General features: G+C 33.9%; 1 protein-coding gene across 2 annotated transcripts in view; it reads right to left on the bottom strand.

The window, feature by feature from the left end:
• The window catches only part of Marcal1 (SWI/SNF-related matrix-associated actin-dependent regulator of chromatin subfamily A-like protein 1), a 100,548-nt gene that overhangs the window by 47,048 nt on the left and 31,632 nt on the right, over positions 1–21,868 (bottom strand). For both annotated transcript variants that reach the window (XM_075354369.1, XM_075354375.1), the window contains exons 4-5: positions 13,159–13,268; positions 8,834–8,968 (exon numbers count right to left, since the gene is read on the bottom strand). In XM_075354369.1, the coding sequence (XP_075210484.1) occupies positions 8,834–8,968; positions 13,159–13,268 (245 nt within the window). The remainder of the gene's footprint in view (positions 1–8,833; positions 8,969–13,158; positions 13,269–21,868) is intronic.

Here is a 21,868-nt window from a genome sequence, read left to right as displayed (position 1 = left end):
TGTTAGACCATCTGCCTTATTCACCTGACTTGGCACCATGTGACTTTTATCTGTTTCCCAAGGTCAAATCTGCATTTAAAGGAACAAGATTTGAGATCATTGAAGATGTGAAGAAAAAAGCGGCACGCATCATGGAAGAGCTCGCAGAAGAAGACTTGTAGCACTGTTTTGAAAAATGGAAAATTCGCATGGAGTGTTGTAGGGATAGAGAAGGGGTGTATATTGAAGCGGATAAAATAACTAAATATGTAAAAATTTAAAATAAAATATTTTACAGCATTAGTCTCATTTAATAGCCATACCTCGTATTGTAATATTCTTTTTGTGTTGAATGAAATTTGGATTGTGATTAGAATTAGCAAAATATTTAGATAGAAGATTGGCTGCCTCTTCTGTGTGTGAGTGTTTCTTGATTTAATTAACAGCAGACTTTTTATCAATTTTTTATTATTGTCTAAAGCATGAATTTTGTTCCAAATTTTGTCACTATAGATGTGACAAATATCTCTAAAATATACAGTCTCACATGACTGTTGCAACGGTTCAACTCAGTAATTGTATTATAGATCTTGGTAATGAAAAGATGTTTAAAATACAAATCTTCTAAAGCTTGGAGAGCAATGCCCAAGTCATTGCGGCAAAATATTTTTTCAGCAAAATATTTGCTGAAAAACAATAGGTGGTGTTGATTCTTTATGGTATATCATAAGGTCAAACATAAAATTTATAAGGTTGTTCTCCATGGAGGATACATAGAAAAAATATAAGGTGAGTCAACATTTATAAGGTGTAGTAAATGCTGGATATGAACATCCATAGGTGTGATATAATGTGGACGGTCTTCGTATCTTTGTAAATTAGGATTTGCAAGGACTGCATTAAAAACCGGGTGATTCAGTTGTCCTTTAGAATAGGCAAAGTAAGATGCGCACATATCTTACAGTAATCAAGCTGATCATGAATAATCACAAACACACTACCATAACTGATGTTAAGTTCATTTGCAAACTCTCTAATTTTGATGAGTCGGTTACTCAAGATCAATTCATTCATGCATTCTGGGTTAACCTCAAGTTTGCAATTGAAGGAGGCCTAGCACGCAGTTCGTCACTCACATTTGTTCTTCTGTTTATGAACATTTGGCACCATTTTGTGATCATCAGGCATGACATTGCATTCTCACCATATACCTCAACAATTTGGTGATCAATTTTAAAATTGTAATTTTTTGACCACAAAAATCACACATACTGATTGTCATACAGAACTGCTGCTGGAGGAGTGTGAAGATAACAACACAACCAGCGCTGCCACCATAAGACATTAATATATTCCTTTCAATTCAAGAACATGGCAAGGGTGTAACTTACTTTTTGATCCACCTCTCATACAAGATGATAATGACATGAATGTGTATGATCCATCATTCAGTAGATAAAGGTCTAATTCTAGTCTCATTCTGTTTATCATATTTCCTGGAGAGGAGTAGAATGATGAGCCCCAGGAAATATGGTGGGCATTGAAGCCTCCTACTATTAACAACGGCGATGGAATTTGTGTGAGGAGATTTGACATGTCTAGAGCATAGAACTCAAAGTTCGGTGAAAGAGAAAAAAAAAATGTTACAATAAATAATAATTCAACAACAATAATAAAAAATATTAAAAAATATCAGAAATCATTAATGAAATAAAATTTGATGTTCTTTTCATTTAAAAAAAAATGTGTATATGTAATTTAATAGGCGTACAAGGAAGTCATGTGGTGTCCACATCAGACTTTTTTCTTTTTTATGCTGTCTTCATTGAGCTGGAAAAGATGGTTTCTGCTCCGTACAGATTTTGAAAATTGTCAGAGGTATCTTGTTAATGGACTCGAGGTGGACCCGTGGGAGAGGCCCTACCAAATTGCCATGAAGAGATTTGGGGGCCCTCCCACCCTACTATCCAGGGCGCAAACTTTAAGGACTGTATTGAAGTTGTTTCTAACTGATAAACAACATACTGAAATTTTCTGTACCCAAGAAAAACAATTTTCCATAAATGAGCTTAAGTGGGCAGTCATGAAAATAAATCTTAAGAAAGCCCCAGGGCCTGATGGCGTCTTGGGCATCTTCATTAAAAAACTAGCAGAGAAGTACCCACGGCAAATTCTTGAGGTAGTTAACAAAGCATTGACAAAATGTAGCTTTCCTGGAGCTTGGAAAGCAGCTACGTTGTCCTGATTCCCAAAGATAAAAGGGGTCAGGAGTCCACATTTACATTGATTTGTCTCCCCAATGCCATGGGGAAGGTCTGAGTGTATGCTAGCAGAAAGATTGAGAGAAGAGATATAGGACTATGGGAGACTTTCTCCACAGCAATTTGGATTTATACGTGGTAAATCCACCCCTGATTCAATAAGCAGAGTGACTGAATGGGCTAAGGATTGGGCAGCGGGAACCAGGAGAACAAGGCAGATCCCGCAGGTCTTCCTATTAGTTGTTCAAAGTGCATTTGGAAGTCTTCCTTGGTGGCCTCCCTGCGGATTAACATTGATTGATTATTGACATTTAATTATCTTGATGATATTTTGCGACAGGAGTGCCCGGTGGACACTACTTTGATCGCCTATGAAGATGATCTCGCTCTTCTACTGCGGGTCATACTGAGCTGGAGGTTGAGGTTTCTGCAAATGGAGCAATAAAGATTATCAGTAATTGGTTACAAGCATGAGGCATGAAACTGGCCACACACAAAACTTCAGCCCTGGCGATGGTGGGTTATCACAAAATCAGAGAGATCAGCAAATGTGTTAATGGGCTCAGGGTGAACACCTCTAAGTATGTAAAATACCTTGGAGTTTACATTGACAAGGCACACAGTTTTACAATACATATAATGGAGACTTCAAAAGAGGCTGAGAAGGTTATAGTTACTCTTGGAAAGCTTATGAGCAATAGACAGGGACCTAGTCCCAGTAAAAGAAAGCTACCTTTACGGTTGCTACTTCGGTCCTTTTATATGCAGTGCCAGTCTGGGTTGATGGTCTGGATATCAAGAGAAACCAAAAAAAAGTGACCTTGCTGCATATAAAACAATTTCTGGCCCAGCAGTTGAGGTCATTGCAGGAGTTCCCCTGGTGTACCTCAGAGCAGTTCAGCTAAAAAGAACTTATAGTGGAATGAGGAAGGAGGAGGCTACTGAATCAATGATTAGGGAATAGCAAGCGAGTTGGGAAGATTCAAACAAAGGTCTATCGACAAGACGATTCATTCCATGGTTGCAGCCAGCCATGCCATGGTATACTAGGAATCACGGTAAGGTTGGGTTCTTCCTGACCCAGATGTTATCAGGTCATGGAGTGTTTAATTCATATCTCCATAGATTTAAAAGGAGGGATTCACCCCATATGTGTATTGTGGCAACTTGGATATATGTGAACACATATTCTGTGTGTGCCCATGGTGGTTGAGCATAAAGCAACAATTGGGGCTTACAGGAATTACACCAGATTATACTATTAACATCATGCTATGGGGGAAAGAAGTCTAGGCTGTAGTTGAGCAGCTTGCCTACTGTATTATCAAAAAGAAGGAAGCTGAGCTTCAAGAGTGGGGTACAGACTAATATGGAATAATGGAGAGGATAGATGAATCATGACCGTTTACTTGTCAAAAGATCCCTAACATAGAGGTGAAGAAACTGACCAATCAGCGATGGGGAGAGGGACAGCCCTCTGTGGAATCACCATATATCTTTGCTTGCATAGATGGGTGGCGGTGTGATGAAGCACGGGAACTCCCAAACCCCTGAACTCAAAAGCACCTCTCGGGGCCTAGTAATGCTTGACTGCGGGTCAGGCCCTGGGAAAGGAGGAATGGTGAGAAAGGAGTTTTAGTTGATAGGGTGTGGGTACATGTAGGCCTTTAATTACATCTAGCAAAACCCATGCGAGTCTGACACTACCCCATTTATGGGAGGTATGTAAATGGTATTTCTCCGAATCATCAAGAAGAAAAAAAAGGTGATGGTTCTTCCATTCCACTCTGTTATTTCAGGATGTGTTTCACATCTACAACTTCTTGGGTACAAAGCTCATCAACTATTACAGTTACTTCCACCTCCAGAAGATCTCTGCAAAAAATTACTCCCTGGCTGGTATTTAAAGTCTTGTGACCCACTGCACTTACATTTATACTGTCCATATTAGAAATACGTAAGAGATATCAACTTTGCTCATCATTATAAGTCTCCATTAAATATTGATCCAGCTCTTAATTTTTTGATTTTCCTCAGTGAGCCACACAATCCTGTTATTACTTTGTTATCAGGAACAGCAAGACCATTCCATTCGCCATTACTTGCCTAATGTGGCTGCTAAACAGCAACTTCTCATCAAACAAAACACAATGCAATAAAAACAAACAATGGTGCCTCTACATCAATAAAAATTGCCATAACATAAATATGTTAACTATAAATATAACTATAACTATAAATATAGTTGGCGCTTTCCACCTCGGCAAGAGCATTTAAGATGTGATCCTCCGTGCCGACCCCTTTCATGAAGCCATAATGGCCTCGATTTCAAAATGAGTTCATAACGATGCTTTCCCAGAGCTATTCTACAACCAGACTTTCAAGCAACTTGCTGATTACCAGCAAGAGGCTGATGGGTCGATAACTTCTGACCTCACTCGAATCCTTTCCTGATTTTAAGAGCACCCTCACCAAAGCCACCTTCCAACATGTCTAAAGTAACCCCACTTTAGGGACCCTTAGAATAGTCTGCCAAGCGGCTCTCTTATGACAGGCAGCAGATGATAGAAAATATCCGGGTCAAGTTGGTCAATGCCTGGAGTTTTCCTCAGTGCCATTTGAGAAACCACTCGGTCTATATCTATGGGTTCCATAGGCTGTACCCAAGGAAAGGTGTCTCACTTGCCCTAACGTTGACTTCTGCCTCACCCTCTGGGGTCAAGGTAGAGAAAGTGGAAGTAGTTAAGAAAGGGAATGAGAACAAGTAGATGAAATTGGATAAGAAAACAATGGGAGAAATTAGCTTAGGCAATTAAAGAAAGCAAAATGGAAAATGAGAACAGTGAGAAGACCTAGATGAAAATAAAAAATGGCATAGTAAAAACAGCTCAAAAAGAAATACACTATTATGTGGAAAATACTCCCAAGAAACCATGGTCAGCAACAGAAGTGCTAAGAAATTGCAAGAAAGAAGATGGTACAGAATAAGACAGGAGAAAATGAAAAAAAAGATGTATCGAAAATTAAACAATGAGTTAAGCAGGGAAACACAAAATGCTAGGAAAAGGTAACTGAAAGAATACAATGATTTGAGGATCTAATAAAGAAAGGACAGTACAATATGAATAGGAAGGTGAAGAGCATTCACCTTCATATGATATAAATGGAAAGGGAATGCTAAGTTGAGAGAAATTGAGGATGAGGATGGTAAAATGCTACATCAAAGATAGATAGATGTAAGACAAAGATGAAAGGAATACATGAAGGATCCGCATAAGGTAAGAGAGAAACCTGAGGAACTAAACATAGAAATGGAATGGGGATAGCTGATGATTATAAAGGACCATCAATATTGAAATGTGAAGTTCAAAAAACAATTAAATTAATGAAGAAATAATATATGATTTATAATAATTTATAAATCATAAATTTATATAATTTAAATTTATATTATTTATATAATTAAATAGATTAAATTAATTCCAAGGAGATCCAGGGGCAAAAGTCTGGCCACTGCGCCAGCAGGGTTGCCTGAGATGGTCCTGTATCTGTAGCGTACCCGAAGGAAGACAACCCTGTGCATCTGGCTAAGAATAGCACAAGCTCTTCCCTCTCCAGCACAATGGACCAAACTTGGGGTCCATATAGTACTATAAAGAGCACCACCTGAAATAAGACCCTCCTGATTGATGGTGGCAACCATTTTCTCACCTTCGATCAATACTTCTCCTACAGCTTTGGTCTTACACCTACCATCACTTTGGTGTTCTCCAGTGAAAACTGAGGTCCAATTTCATGAAAGAGCACAAAACAATAATGTTTAATGCCTTGTTTCCACTGCTCATCACCGCCTATTCCAACTTTGCCATCCCCACAAGTGCCAAGTCACCAGTGAACTCAATTGCTGCCCCAAGCAGATCGGACTAAAGGATACTGGTTTGCTGCCTTGCCTCCCCTCCTTCCTGAGGAGCCCAAGCTGAGCAGACTTCCATGATTCTGGGAACCATTCTCAGGAGATGGCATAGTTGAATGCATCAACCATGCAGCTAGAGAAACAAATATTAGTAGAATCCCTATGAAAGCTCCTGTCACCCAAGTTTTGCCTTTATGGGCAGGAGTAAATACAGCTGGCGGTAAGCCATCTAATAAGTTCCCTGCTAAGAGAGCCTATATAAACACCCCCCCCCCCCTTAGAGTTGTCTTCTGCAACTTCCCATCTTTCCCACTGAAGATGTTAGAGTACTGATGTGTGCACAGGAGCCTTTAATAACATGGTTCCAAGAAATGCATCTTCTTCAACAAGATGCAGAAACACTCACAGGCTATTTCTGTGAGAAATATGACTGTCTTGTCGGGTTGCTATCTTCATGTGAGACAAGGTGTTAGTTACAAAGATACCACTAGCTATCCTCATTCCTGCAGTTAATATAGAAAGCTCTGTTCCCTTCAAATCACATATCTGCAATTTGTATCTCCCACCATACTCAATGCTTTAGATTTATCTGAAGCATTAGAGTTCAATGCTATAGATATATCAAATCTCCTCAAACAAATTCCATCAGCATTGTAAATAGTTAAAGACTTTAACACCCACCATATTTCAAGGGCTCATCAGTCTGCTCCTCGTGAGGAAATTTGATTAACAGAGTGAAACAGAACTTGGACCTGTCTGCAATCATCAATATAACACCTATCATCTTTCAGCAAATGTTCATGAATTTCTCTCCAAGACAGAGGCAGATGCAATAGTACAAAGAGAAGAATCAAAACAGAATGACACAATAATATAAACAGAATGACTTGGGTGTGCATTTGTTGCTAATGACAGAGCCTATATGTTTGATCTGCATCACATATGTTCGATCAGTATCACGTGTGTCTTCACTGCCGAACTATAAGCCATCAATAAAGCTTGAATGTTATTAACCCAAAGTACCAACATGTCCTTATTTGCAGTGACGCATATAGTGCACTCAGCTTTATACTAGAAAATTTGTATTCTAGACATCCTATCATCAGTTGCAGTGCAATCGCTGAGTTGAACCATTGCAACACACAAATGAGTTTCTGATGGATTCCTAGCCACGTGGGAATTTTAAATAGTGATCGTGTGGATTCCACTGCTAAAAGTGCATGTAGTCTTTTACCACTCATGTTACTACTGCTGACTTTATTAATTTAAAAAAATACAGTCTTTGAGCAAAATGGCAAGGTGTCTGGACTGCTATAATAGATAATAAACTCCACCACATCAAGGAGACTGTGCTGCCATGGAACTCTTCATGTAAAAAAATTCGCCGAGGAGTGGTTGTCTACCAACTGCAGTTAGGACACTCAAGAGCTACCCACAAGTATCTGATGTCATCAAAAAACAACCCCCCTGTGTACAATGTAACTGCTGCTTGACTGTGCACTATATCCTTGTGGATTACTTATGTTACACAGCCTTGCATCATAAATTTAGATTACCAACAAACATTCATCAAACCCTGGGCAATGATAAGGAAGTTTTCGACTGGGTGCTGTTGTTTCTACAAAGTATCAATATACGTTATAGAATTTAATACTGTTTTAACATTTGTAACCAACAATCAATTATGTTTAGTCGTGTGTATATTTTTTTATGGTGCTGAGACTGTTTTTGACTTAATTCCTTAATCTTTTGTTATCCATAAAGGGGCTCTTTACACTCCTTTCAGACATCATTAAACTTTGAATTTATCTAAATTTTCTATTTTTTGCTTGCTTTTGTGTTAAGTTTTGTTTGTTTTTAGTGATACATTTAGTTATGACATTGATTGTAAGTTTTTATTTTTTGATATTTAGTTTTGGTCTGGTTTTCATTTTTTTTATTAGAATATGTTTGTTACATGCGATGATAACGCAAAAGCATTTAAAAAAAGCCATGCACTAAGGAATAAGTTTTACAAGGTCAACCACCTCCTAGGGTATGCTGTCCAGACAGGACTCTTATCACACTTGATATTATAAGTGGCCACCATGAGTGCTCTTCTATGATGATAAATTGAATATCAAAGGCAGCTATCTCCTCACAATGCATCTGGCCATATCGAGGAAAGAGAGCCTTTACACAACTCAATATAGTAACCCTATCGAGGATAGGAAGACGTGTTGATAATACCTTTTGCTTTAATTAGTGGTTGAAAAACTACCAGATTACTCAGGAAGAGTTTTTTAGAACAATTCATAAATCACTGAAATAGAAATATCTCTAATTTCACACAATATGACAACTCTAATATCACTGGTAGATGTAATGTCTCTAATAAGGTACTGATAGATATAAATAATTTATAAAAAATAATGATTAAGAAATAGAAAATACTAATACAAACATAGAAATGCTTTCTACATTTCTTCAATCTGCATCACAAATTTCTACTGGTTAAAATTTAAAATAAACTTACATATAATGAACATCTCAACAAACTGGAGTTATTAATAAAAAGACTTAATTAACCACAAAAAATGCTTTACATAACATGAAGAGGTAATTTTTAATTGCATGGCTAAGAAACACACTAATGAAAAAATTCATCTATTTATTTAACTCATGATAAATTTATTCCTACCTCATAGATGATGGGCATACTATAAGTAATGGCCACTGTGATTTGTAATAATCAGCAACACCGAGTGCCTGAAGTGTTTTACCTAGACCCATTTCATCAGCTATTAAACAGCGACCATTTTTTGAAATAGCAAACCTAAAACAAATAATACTAGCTATAATAAAAAAAAATAACTGACTTAACCATCACAGAACTAATATTAAGTTAACTCTAATTCAATATCATAAGCTAGTAGAATGATAAATAAGCATTAAGCTAAATTTTCAGAATTACTAAAATAATTCCAGCAATAAACTGAGAAACAAATTATATAATGTGAAGAATATAATTTTATCTTGTAAATTCACATTCAAGTTGTTTAAATGTGAAAGTACATCAGCTAAGTAAGCCAAGAGCAACATATACTCATTACTATGTAATAACATTACGAATGGTGTTTGTTATCCTGGAAAAATATTAATTTATCTCACAATATACAGGTTAACATTTAAGCCTGCGATAAACATCTGACTTCAGTATAGAAAAGAAGGTATTTTTTTTCGTTTTGCCAATTTCATTGCATAGTTTAGCAAAAACCTGTTCTGAAACAGTTGACTTTAAATAAAATTAACCATTTTTATAACTTTATAAGGAATTTATTTGAGATTTTCCAGCATATTTTTTGTGACAAGAGCATATCTGTGAAGGAAGCAGTGTGTCCATTTCACCCTTGTATAAGACAATCTTTTAATTTTTCAGAAATTAGTAGCTTCATAAAAAAATCAAATAGACTTTATCCTGTTATGTGACCAGGTATTGATTTACAAACCAACATATTTTCTCTGGTTGATCTGTCCCTATTGCATTCATATCCCACAAAACATAAGAAATGAGAAATGTTTGCCACATTTATTGATTCATCAAATTGAATACTAAAAAATTCAGTTCAACTCACTTGCTAAATTATCTGAAACATCAGCAGCCTTGTCATCAATTCGCCTTGATATTGTGTTATTAGAAAGAGGAATTTTTTTCAATTTTTTTGCTTCTTCCACGCCTATTAAACACTGACCATATCAATTGCAACAGGCAATATGAGGTTTTCTGTGATTATATGGAGTTTAGACATCTCAGCTACTCTTAATGCTATGAGATAACATAAATGAAATAAGACGCTTCCAGTGTACTTTTATCAGTATTGCTTGATTTACAAATAGAAGCTTATTGATTTCTCAAAGTATGTAATTTTCTTTTGAAAAATTTTAAGGGTTTGCTTTTATGATCTAGGTGTTTAGTTTCCAAGTGTCAAATTAATTTTGATGATTTCATGCTTTCATTGGAGAGGACTTGAAAGCAAACAATGCACTGTGGCACCATAATTTAAATAACTGTCATTGTAAAATCTTGTCTTTTTACCCATCAGTTGACTGGATCACTTCATTTTTTCATAAATTTATCAATTTTGCATAAGAATCTAATTGAAAAAAAAGTTACACTGGTTTCACCGCACACTAAAAAACTCAAACCTCAGTTATTATTATTTTCAATGAAACTATGCTTTTAAAAACCTAATAAAGGTACGGACGCATGCTTTGCATTCAAAACTAAACTGACATTCTGCAATCCCTTACGCTTCTTTTACACTGCTCAGAACACAATGTCTTCAAACATATATGCATGTTTGACATGACACTCTCACAGCAAATATTATGGAAGCAGACCAAATTATGAGGAGCACATATATATCAAGTCAGAACCTGTAAATTGCTCATGTTTGTACACTTCATATATGCATATACACTTCATACCTGTCACTATCAACGTAGTTAAATAGTTTTAACTAGGTTTCATTGGGTTGGTGTTGTTAGGGGGGGGTGGGGGTGTAAAATATTCATTATACATTTTTTTTACATTTTAGAGTCGTAAAACTAAAAAGGCTGAAAATCTCTGATCTAGAAGTTTACAGACCTTATGGATGGTATTTATCACCAAGGAAGGACAACAATTAGCTTAAACTACACAATTTCTACAACTCATAATTTCTGCTGAAAATACTTGAGTGGTGAAGTAATAAGTTATCTCTGCATCACAATCCAGTTTACTTATCAGACAAGCAAACCATGTGCGACAACACTTCTCAAACATATCATCATGCAGCCCAAGAAAGAAATTATATTGGGTCCATTTCATATACTGAAGTATTTTGTCAACAACTCATATGCAAATATCAATTAAAAAAAAGGAACACTCATTGCCCTGAGAAGGGGTGTCTACAGTTGATCTTTCCCTGAAAAAGTGCAAGAGGGTCAAATCTTTACTCTGCAGCAGAGGAGAAAAAAAGTAAAGCTGTTTGGTGATACAGTGGCAGTGTCTGCAAGCAGGGGATATCTCAGAGGGATTTAATCCCCTCTGTAATATTATTGTCTTGGTGTAGATGTATTTCTCATCAAACTAAAATGAAAAAGTTTTAGATGCAAGATTTTAATTATGGCCTTACTACTGTTCTTATTTAGGAGAAATTTTCCCTTACCATTTCAGGGATAATGAATATACTTTGCTTACATATCCTTTGTAAAGAAAAGAGGGTCTAGGAATAAATCCTCAGAAAACAATTGCAGTAGTACTGTTTACCAAAAATAAAAAACCATACAGGCATAGTGGACCAGACATCATGCAAACAGTTTTGGAGCTTTTGGATAAAGACATCTAAATATTATCCTACAAGAAAACTCACTAAGAATAACTATGTGATAAAAATCATTAAAAAAGGTAGATGGTCACTAACGATTTGTAAACAAAGAAGTTAAAACTGAGAATTAATACTGCTTCTAGTATATGGTATTACTAATACTGGCCATTCTATTACTACTACTGACGTGATTAATGAGCTCTGACATCACAATTTATACATTTATGGCTTCACACATTTAGTGTCCATACTGAAGACAAGTAGAATGGAAAGTTTTTATTCCTAGTGACAGGGAACAATCTGTTTTCACAGATGGTTCCAGATTAATGAACATGCAAAGGTTCAAGAACTGTTATATACCCACGGTTTTCCCAAAGCTGAGCCTCTGCAAGTATTTTGAACTCAAAAAATACCTATCAAAAAATGCATGTTGTTTTATGGAATTTTAATTAATGTAGAGTTGGGCAGCAGAAACAGGAACATCTTCATCTACACAAAAAATCAAATAGCTCTTGGATCCCTGAGCTCTAAATTGGTATAACTTTGAACAAAATATAAGAATTACTAAGTTTTACTTAATCTCTTAGCTTATAATAAAATATAACAGTGGGCCCTGAGTACCAAGGGATTGATGGTGAAAAAAGTTAATGTGCTTATTAACAACGAAACATCTCTTCCTTTTATAATTTTGCTAAGAGACATACAGACTCAGCCTATCTGTGGCATAAACTCAACTGCACCAATATCAATGATTCTCCTGGTGGGCCTATATTGGGCACACCAATAACTGGCACCGCCTTCCAGAACAGTCCGTAAAAGATGCAAATTCAAAACCCTAATTCACCTGGAAGTCAGGGAGTCAGCAAATGCGACTCCCTCCGGAGAAGGGGACGCATTGCTTCCTCCAAATAACTAGAGCCCTGGTAGATGTATTCCTGCTAGCCCGAAAGGCATTAGCACCAAAGGACTTCAGCGGATGAACTGAAAGGGAATTACGCCAGGAGTACAAGACTCAAAAGCTCAGTCTCCCAAGGTCAGACCCAGTAAATAATATTTACGCTGATCCATACGGATACGAATGGAAATTACCAAATCCATCTATAAATAAAACTTAAAATTAATAGCCACCACTAAATAACAACCAATAACCCGCTCGATAATAGAAAGATACAGCAGCAAGAGACATTGTCCAGGCTCTGCGATCTGTAGGGAGAAATAATGAAACTCCCGCCATTCTTGCGTTCCGTTCCAAGTCAGGGACTGATTTCTTGATCTACTGGGCAGGGCTGCTTAAGGATTGCCCTACGTTTTATTTCTGAACATGTTCTATAAACACAGCAACATCTGCTGTAAATTTCCAGAATAGCCTAGTAAAGTCACAGTCCTAATAAACTAAGTATTCATAATAATTTATTATAAATATTAAAATGTAAGCAAAATAATTCATTAAAACAGACCAAGCTGAATTCTTCTATCATTAAGATATTTTTCTCAACAATAAAAACAAATTAATTTTGCTAAAGTTTGCATAGTTTCTTCAATCAAAAGCTAAATTTTTGTAATAACCACATATGACAACTAACAAGTAAACAGAAAAATCATACTAAATTTCAGTAAGTGCAGTAAAGAAATAGATAAACATAATTATAATACTGACTGAATTCCTTCAATTTGAAATGGATACAACTGCTTCTTCAGTTCTGGTGAAAGACAAGAAATATCAATGGATTCAGAGGAGACTGATGGCAACTTTCTTAACAAGAATTCCTACAAAAACATATTTATAGATATAAATTCTAAAATCAACAAATAACACTATAATATACATAAACATAAATTTCTAATTACTAATGCTAGTAAGAGTGCAGTTATACATAACTCCTCCTTTCATACTACCAGAAAAAACTCATCCAGCTGATGCATGCCAAATCTTGTAACTTTTAGTTTTATCACAACTACGATTTATTAAGATTCTGGAGAGGAAAAATATTGAAAGATTAGTTTCTCTTTAATTTCTTTAGATTGGTTTATAATTCCCTACTAACTTCCTAAAACTATTCTACAATGGCATTCCAGTATTCCATTATTATAAGATTTTCATAATTTTTAATACATTTGACTACAATACCTAATTCTTTATATATATTTCTATATTTATGTATTCTTCTTAAAATGCTATGTTTTAACCTTTTACCTACCTTATCTCCAATATTTTATTGGTTTCAAATTTGAATCTATCCTGTCTACAATAATTATTTAATTATAGTGGTATAGCTGCAGACTTATGTTTAACTGATTAATATTCTTACTTCATTTTTGTTACCTAATTCTGTGTTAATTACACTAAAATCGCCTAACCAGAAATCCTGATTCTCTCTTCATCTTATATAACCACTACATCAAACATAAAATAATATAATCAGACTTAAACAATAACTACAACATCAAAAACTATAACTTCCCATTTCTCACATTATCTGCTGCTATATATATGTGTGTGTGTGTCTCGTATTTATAGTATTGTTATACAGTCATTTAATTTAACTTGATTCCATACTCAACTCAAAGAAATTCATTATGTTATATAGTTTGATGATCTCTAGAACACTTAACCCAAGACTTCAACATTCCAAATAAAGAAAGACGGAAAAAGATTATTTCCTGTACAAATCCAATAATTTCCAATTGTTTTCAAGTTTACCAAGCTGTAATAGTTATTGAGGTAACTAGCAGTTATTTACAACTGCTCATTTAACAAACCCTACAATTTACAAAAAGTTAACAACTGACAGGGCACATGAAGAAAAGGTATATTTTATTAAAGATATTAACAATATTATTTCTTATATAGCCTGACCTGCTGGGTGAAGCTTTTTTGCTATATTTAAGTCCCAAATATTTGTTACCATGCTTCTGCATTGTGTAGTGTTGTGTGCAGTCTTATTTTATTACTTTATATTTGTTATAATTATTTTCATTGAATAAATTACCAGAATTATTATATATTTGAAGGCATTTAATTTATAGTTGTAGTGGCAGGGAAAAAAGACAGAAAAATCCAATGAAGACTGATAATTTAAATGGAAAGAAAAGTATAACATTTTTAAAGTAAAATAATGAAACTGAATGACATATCCAAAAATATAAATTATATTCAATTGTAAATAGAATTATAAAGAAAAGAGCAAACATTTGAACAGAAATCCTGTCTAGGGCAATAAGAACTCATGAGTTCCACTCATAAATAGAAACAATTTTTTTTATTATGGATTAAGAACCAAATGTAATCAGCAAGTACATTTCTTAATCAGACATTTCTACAAAAGCAGTGTCAGTATTTCACAAGTTAAAGTAATAGCTAAGTGAAACTGAAAAAGCATTCTTTACCAGCAAAGGATGGTTTATTAATTTCATTAATGATTTTTAGGACAAAAATTAAAATACAGATATGGTTACATGTCCAGATATTTCAGTTGCTGAATACTATCCTAACTTACCCAAAGTAATAGAATAAGATGTATGTTCAGCTAGTTTAGTGTTCTATGAGGTTGGCTATTAGATAACGAGACTAATGCTGTAAAATATTTTATTTTAAATTTATACATATTTAGTTACTATCCCCTTCAATATACATCCCTCCTCTATCCCTACAACGCTCCATGCGAATTTTCCATTGTTTGAATAGTGCTGGAAGTCTTCTTCTGTGAGCTCTTTCAAGACGCATGCTGCTTTTTCTTTCACAACTTCAACGGTCTGAAATCGTTTCTTTTAATGCAGATTTGACCTTGCGGAACAAATAAAAATCGCATGGTGCCAGGTCAGGTGAATAAGGAAAATGGTCTAACACTGGGATATTATACTTGGCTAGAAACATCTTGACAAACAATCCAGTGTGAGCCGGTTGTCCTGATGAAGAACCCATGACTTTGCATGTTAAAATTGTTATGTAAAATTTGCATTGTGCATTCTTTGTCAATTCCTAGTTTCAATAATCGCACAAATAGTTAACTGACCGTCAGATCAGATCAGGTTACCAATTTTTTAAATATTTTTATCCATTTTTGACGTGGAAGGGCGACCCATGCAAATATCATCTTCAACATCTTCTTGGAAATATTTAAAACACTAAAAACCCACACATGTGAATAACATTCATTACCATATACTTTTTTTAATAATGATAAGTTACAGTATGAAACTTTCCAAGTTTTCTAGTTTCAGATGAAACTTCACAATTCTTTGCTCTAATAAAACACTTAACATTTTTTCAACAAAACAAAAAAACAGATGTTATCCAAATGGAGACCACAGCCAGACTAATATGTCTACAGAAACTGGAGTGGCAACAATCGAGAGAAGGCTTCACACTACACAGCTGTCGGTCATACAAATTTGGCAAATGCACAGTTCTTCTGTAGCAGCATTAGTCTCATTATTTAATAGCCACACCTCATATGTCAATGAAATGGGCCTTTCCTGGTAGAATAACTTAACCCATTTATTATTCTTTGGCTTCAAAGAGTAATATAAAGCCAAAGAAGAGAACAGTATATCTGGTTTCAATTCTACAATTCCAGAGACCAGTTGATTAAGATGAGTTGCCATAAATATAAAAATAATAACAATTGGTGTAATCAAATGCTAACTTAGAGATATAAGCTTGTTATTGAGGCAAAATTAACCAACAATTAATTAATACTTTGAGGAGCTGTTGCCCCCTTTCAGGAGCCCTTACTCCTTATAAGAAAAAGGAACAAAACTGACAATTTACGAACTCTCAATCTTCAACTGCTCACTTTAATCAACACTATATCTTATAAAAAATTAACAACTAATATTGCATACAAAGAAAAGGGATATCTATTAAAGAATTAAATATTAGCAATTATTTCTTATGTTGCCTGATCTGCTAAGGGAAGATCTATTAAGAGAGCTTTCTTAGATATAAGGTTTATTAATAACATAGGTTAGTAGCAACAAATTTAGTTATATGAAATGGTGAGGACATCAAATCAATAGTGATATGGACCATAATTATTACAGTTCATACCTTAAAAGTACATCAAGATACTCAAATAAACACTTAAATTTGCAAAAATAATATAAACAGCTGAAGATGAGGTTATTAAAAGTAAAAAAGAAAAAATACATTTTGTATCTGTTTCTTTGAATTATGTAACTGATTAATGATGAACATGATTAATTATTTTTATGATACACACAACTAATGGAAAGTATAGATTGTTTTATTATGCTTTATTTTTCAGTAAAAAAACTTTCATTATACTTATTTCTCTAGTGATGCAATTCAGTTTTTTTCATATTAAATATCAGCAAGTTTGTAAAATAAGAATGTAACTATGAAACAAGATAAGGGTCCTGAAATAAATTTTTTTGAGGTTCAGAAAACTTTCCAATTTTTACTTTCATACAATTTTACAAGGGTCATTCAAATATAAAGCTGAATTTGTTTACATACCTTTATTGATATTAGATAAAATCAGAAATAAATGAGCATATTTTTCTACACAATTTCCTTAAACAGAAATACATTTTCTCCACCAGATAGGTAGCTTTCTGACTTCCTGATCCCCTTATCAAAAAAACAAGAAAGCTACTTTAACAACTAACTACACACATAATGCTCAACTGCAACATTCTGCAGTTTCACGATCTTTCTGCAGTCTTCAGTTGCCCATCTTTGAATCTTTCCCCTCCTTAAGCTTCTTTCAGCAAACCAAACATGTGGAAATCTAACACAGACAAATCTGGACTGTATGTTGGGTGTTCAAAAGGTCCAATGAATTTTAGCGAGTTTATCGTGAGTCTGAGGTGCTATATGCAGCCATGTGTTGTTGTGAAGGGCATTACAAATCAGTTGCAGTGATTTTGTTGCAATAAAAAGACCTGAAGTCATCCAACGTCTGACAGTAGTATGCCATACTTACTGTCCCTTCATTTATGCAGGAAATCAATCAGCAGCATCTTTTGAGTTGCAAAACACAATTGCCAGAAATTTTCCAACAGACAAGCATTTCTTGGCCTTGATTGGTGTCCCCTCCCCACTTTAACCCCACTCCATACTTACTCTCTTGTTTTTCAGGTAGCAGCTTCGGCCTGCCTCTGATGCAATTTCAACGATGTTATGCGGCAGTCACCTTCCACAAGGTCACAAACGACCTAAACGTTGTCTTTATTGACCCTGGTCCATGTCATAACTTTTGTTCTCTACTGAATCATAGCCACTTTGAAATTTTTTGGCCCAATCAAACATTTAAGTTTTTGATAGCGTAGCATCTCCTAACTGCCTGGAGTTGATCACAATTTCAGAGGATCTGACACCTTCATTAGGAGAAAGTGGATTATAATTTGTTCCACAATGGACAATGGCACCTCCTGCTCATACATTCTGCTACTGACATGGAAACTATGTGTGTGGCTGGCCAGTTGCTTCCCTCCACACATATCCACATAACTACTTGCAGCACGACACTATATTCAATATTCTTCCTCAGTCCACGTGGAAAAATTCCAGTTTATATTTGAATGACCCTTGTATAAAGAATAAGGTAAAAATGAGGGCTTTCATCTGTCAGCCCTCCTTGTGCTTTTTTTCAGATTCAAAACTTTAGTTAAAGCACTTATTTGTTTACGGTTTTTCCAATTTTTACTTTCACAAAATTAATGACAAGGATGAAAAATAAAATTTTGTACTTTTAAATACAGGAAATGACATTTTTAAATTTGTGACTCTGGAAAAAACTTTGAAAATGCTTACTCTGAATTTCTGTTTCTATATGCATGATATGGTCACTAAACCAATGGAATTGGTAGGTTGTGCTATCAGCATATTAATGCACTCATATTGGAGGTCAAAATCAAACATTTTCAGTTGTCGACAAAAACAACTGGACAAGCCACTGAAAGAAGAGACAAAAAAACATTGTATATTTCCAGTAACAACAGAACTTATACTGAACCCTGGAATAGTTGGTCCTTATTTCTTTGGGAAAAATGATGGAAATGCTAATAAGGTCAGATCATAGAGATATATCTGAATGATTGGCAAATTTTTACCTACTTTAAGTAGAGAAATGAAATAGCTCTTAATAGTATTACAGGTACACAATGGTTATTTCAAAACACCACTTCAATATTCCTCAAATGATGTAGCACCATCACCACATGGCATTAAAACCTGGTGCAGCATTTTAAAAACAACAGTAGTGTTGAATAAGAAGCTTCCTGGTAAATAAATAAATGTACATATTTCTGAAAATAATGACACTGTATGAGCTGCAGTAAGATCAAGTTAATTAACTCTATTTTAATAATTAACCTTTGAATTTTATAAATGTTAATAAAAATTCACAATATGTTGTTAATGAGTGATGAATCACATTTCTACTTGTAGGATATTGAATAAATAAAACTTCTGTAGAGTAACAAGCAACCCAAAATGAAATAAACTATTCCACAGTACCATGTGGTCTGTAATATAACCATGTGGTGTGCAATAGCATCCTCCGGAATGGTTGGTTCTTATTTCTTTAGGGACAATGATGGAAAATATGGTAAATTCAGATCAGAGCAACATGTCTGGATGATTGGAAAATCTTTTTCTTCTTTTAGTTGTAGAGAAATCTAAAATAGATCCAGACAGGTAGTTTCAACAGGATGGAGCTACCTATCATAAAGCTAAGCAATCAATAAATACAGTTAAATGATTGTTTCCAGACCATGGCAATATTATTTAGCTAATAAGATCTAAGCTAATAAAATTTCACGTGCAATTTTTTTTGTGGAGCTTTTTGAAGAATATGGTACTCATCAGTAATCCAACCCTACAAGACATTGAAGAACTGGAAAAAATTTAACAGAAAGTTGCTGCAATTGCTCTGGATATGTTACATTTGTAACCATTATAAATTCTGACCTAAATTTAAATTAAATTGAATTGGCTTATTTAAATTGATGAATTTATTTTAATTTTATTTTATTGTAAATTATTTGTTATATGAATTTCTTAATAAGTCGACAGACAACTTTTTTTTTTAAATATTAAATTAATAGCAGCATGATTCATTAGTTATCAAATTCCTTCTTAAAATAGAATTTTAAGAAATATTACATCACGCATGAAAAATGAGCAAACATTTTCTATATAAAGAATGTTACGTTTGTGGAGTACACACACTCACACTGACTTGGACAATTCGAAGAAATAGTGGTGGGGTTACAACTGTGACACCATCGGAAAGCGTCAGTTATATGCAGGACTTCATCGTGGTTAGATGAGTGTTGTGAGTAGTTTTAAAAAACTTATCAGGAAAATCATAGACTGTGATTTGTATGGAATACAGGTATGAGAATTTGATATCAAATGCTACTCCATAAAGACATTCATGGATTTATCAGAAGATTTCTTATCTGTCGATTTTTTTTATAACATTAAAAAATATTATTATTGAAATTATAACATGTTAAAATGAAAAATTATGTTTAAAATTCTAATTAAAATTAATTTTTGATTGGCCAGTTCCTTACTATCATAAGTATTAATAAGATATTTTATTAAATTTTGATGTATACAAGTAGTTATGTAATAGCAGTTCTACAAACTTAAGCAGACTAGTTATGAGACTTTCAAATATGTTTATTGCCATTTTTCTTTATTTTTTATAAGTAATGTGTATTATCCATCACTGTTAGAAATATTTTTTGATGTGTTGAGTTAATGTAATTTTTTTTTTTTTAAAGCTCGAGAGAGAAGCATAAGCAGCATGGTCCTAGTACATTGTTTCGTAAATCCCGACATAGTAAGCACTTAACTTAAAGAATATTAGTATTGAAATGGAAGCTACCTTCAAGATGAATGTTCAGAATTTAGGATATTTTAATGTACTGCTAAATGTTATAAACTGTCAATTTGTAGAAAATGTTTTTTTAAGTATAAATTTTTTAAATTACCTGTTTTATTGACTGACCCATTATTTTCAAAACACCAGTTTTATCAAAAACTGATAATAAAAATCCACTGATTTTTACTAAACTTTTAGTTATTGCCATAACATTTTACTATAATACATGAATGACTGCATCACTGCATCAAACAGTATGTTTGAAACAAATCAAAATAAATCACCTTATGACTTAAAACAATTCAACCCCAAATCAATAACAAACTGAATGAAACAAACAAGCCTTCAGTGGAACAGTTTTGTTCAGAATTCAATGTTTTCAATTTCTAAAATTTTACTTTGAACTTTACTTTTTACTTTTTTACTTTGTAATTGTGAATTTTAAATTTATAATAACTTCTAATGAGGAAATAGGTGTGAAAATTTTTGTAACAATTTCTAAATTGAAAATGATCACAAATTTTGAAAGTACTCTACAATAAAAGAAAAAAACTGATAATATTTCTGTAGCATTGATATGAGAATTAAGAAGATATTTTTTTAAGATTACACAAGAATTGCTTCTCTAACTTCTGATTCTATACTAAATTTAATGGAAGATGGCACAAAAAAAAGAAGTATCAAAAATAAACTATTTGTAATGCACACAACAAATCTGAAATATTTTTATTAATTTTACTGAAATTTATCTTTATAGTTTTCAGTCTTATCTTAAGTTTTTAAATATTAACTACTTTTTCTTCATTAAGTTTTAAACTCATTTTAAATTAATGATGAAGTAAGAAAAGTCATGATTTTGGAGTTTTATCAGGTTCATGGCAAGGACTTTCTTACAGAAGAAGACAACAGTTTTTCACACAAGTTAAATATTAACAATTTTTAGGCTTACCATATTTTTTGGGTCCAACCCGGACATATTTTTTAAATTACTTAAAAGTCTTAACAGTTTATTAAAACACATTAAATTCTATTTATTCAGTTGCATTTTTCACTAGACATGACTTTTTTCAGAAATGGTTTATCTGTTTTAATTACATCATAAAATTCACAACAAGAAAGTTCTGAATTAATTTTAACATTTAGCAGATGTTCAACAGTAGATACTGAAAGTCTACCTCTTTCTGCAGACCATATATCCCCGTCAACTGGAGCAGATGTCCCAGGCAAAGATATCGCAAACTCAACCAACCATTTTAGAAATATTGCAATATGAAATATCAGTCTTTTGAAACACCTTAAAAATAGCTTTCCACTTCTCTTCAATAGTATCTGGTACTTTTTCAGAACTTGAACCACAACCTACCCATTGATTTTGAATTACCTGGTTCAACAATGTACATTCATCAAATAGGTCATCAATATTTATAGAATCTTTTATAATTTCATTAACAACTTGTGCACTATCTTCTAAATCAGACCAGGCAGTTTCAGTTTGTAAATTTATCC

This window comes from Lycorma delicatula, chromosome 1, assembly GCF_047948215.1.
Source record: "Lycorma delicatula isolate Av1 chromosome 1, ASM4794821v1, whole genome shotgun sequence".
Classification (NCBI taxonomy): Eukaryota; Metazoa; Arthropoda; class Insecta; order Hemiptera; family Fulgoridae; genus Lycorma; species Lycorma delicatula.
Note: the sequence above shows the minus strand (reverse complement) of the source record. Positions and strands in the feature narration are given on the sequence as shown.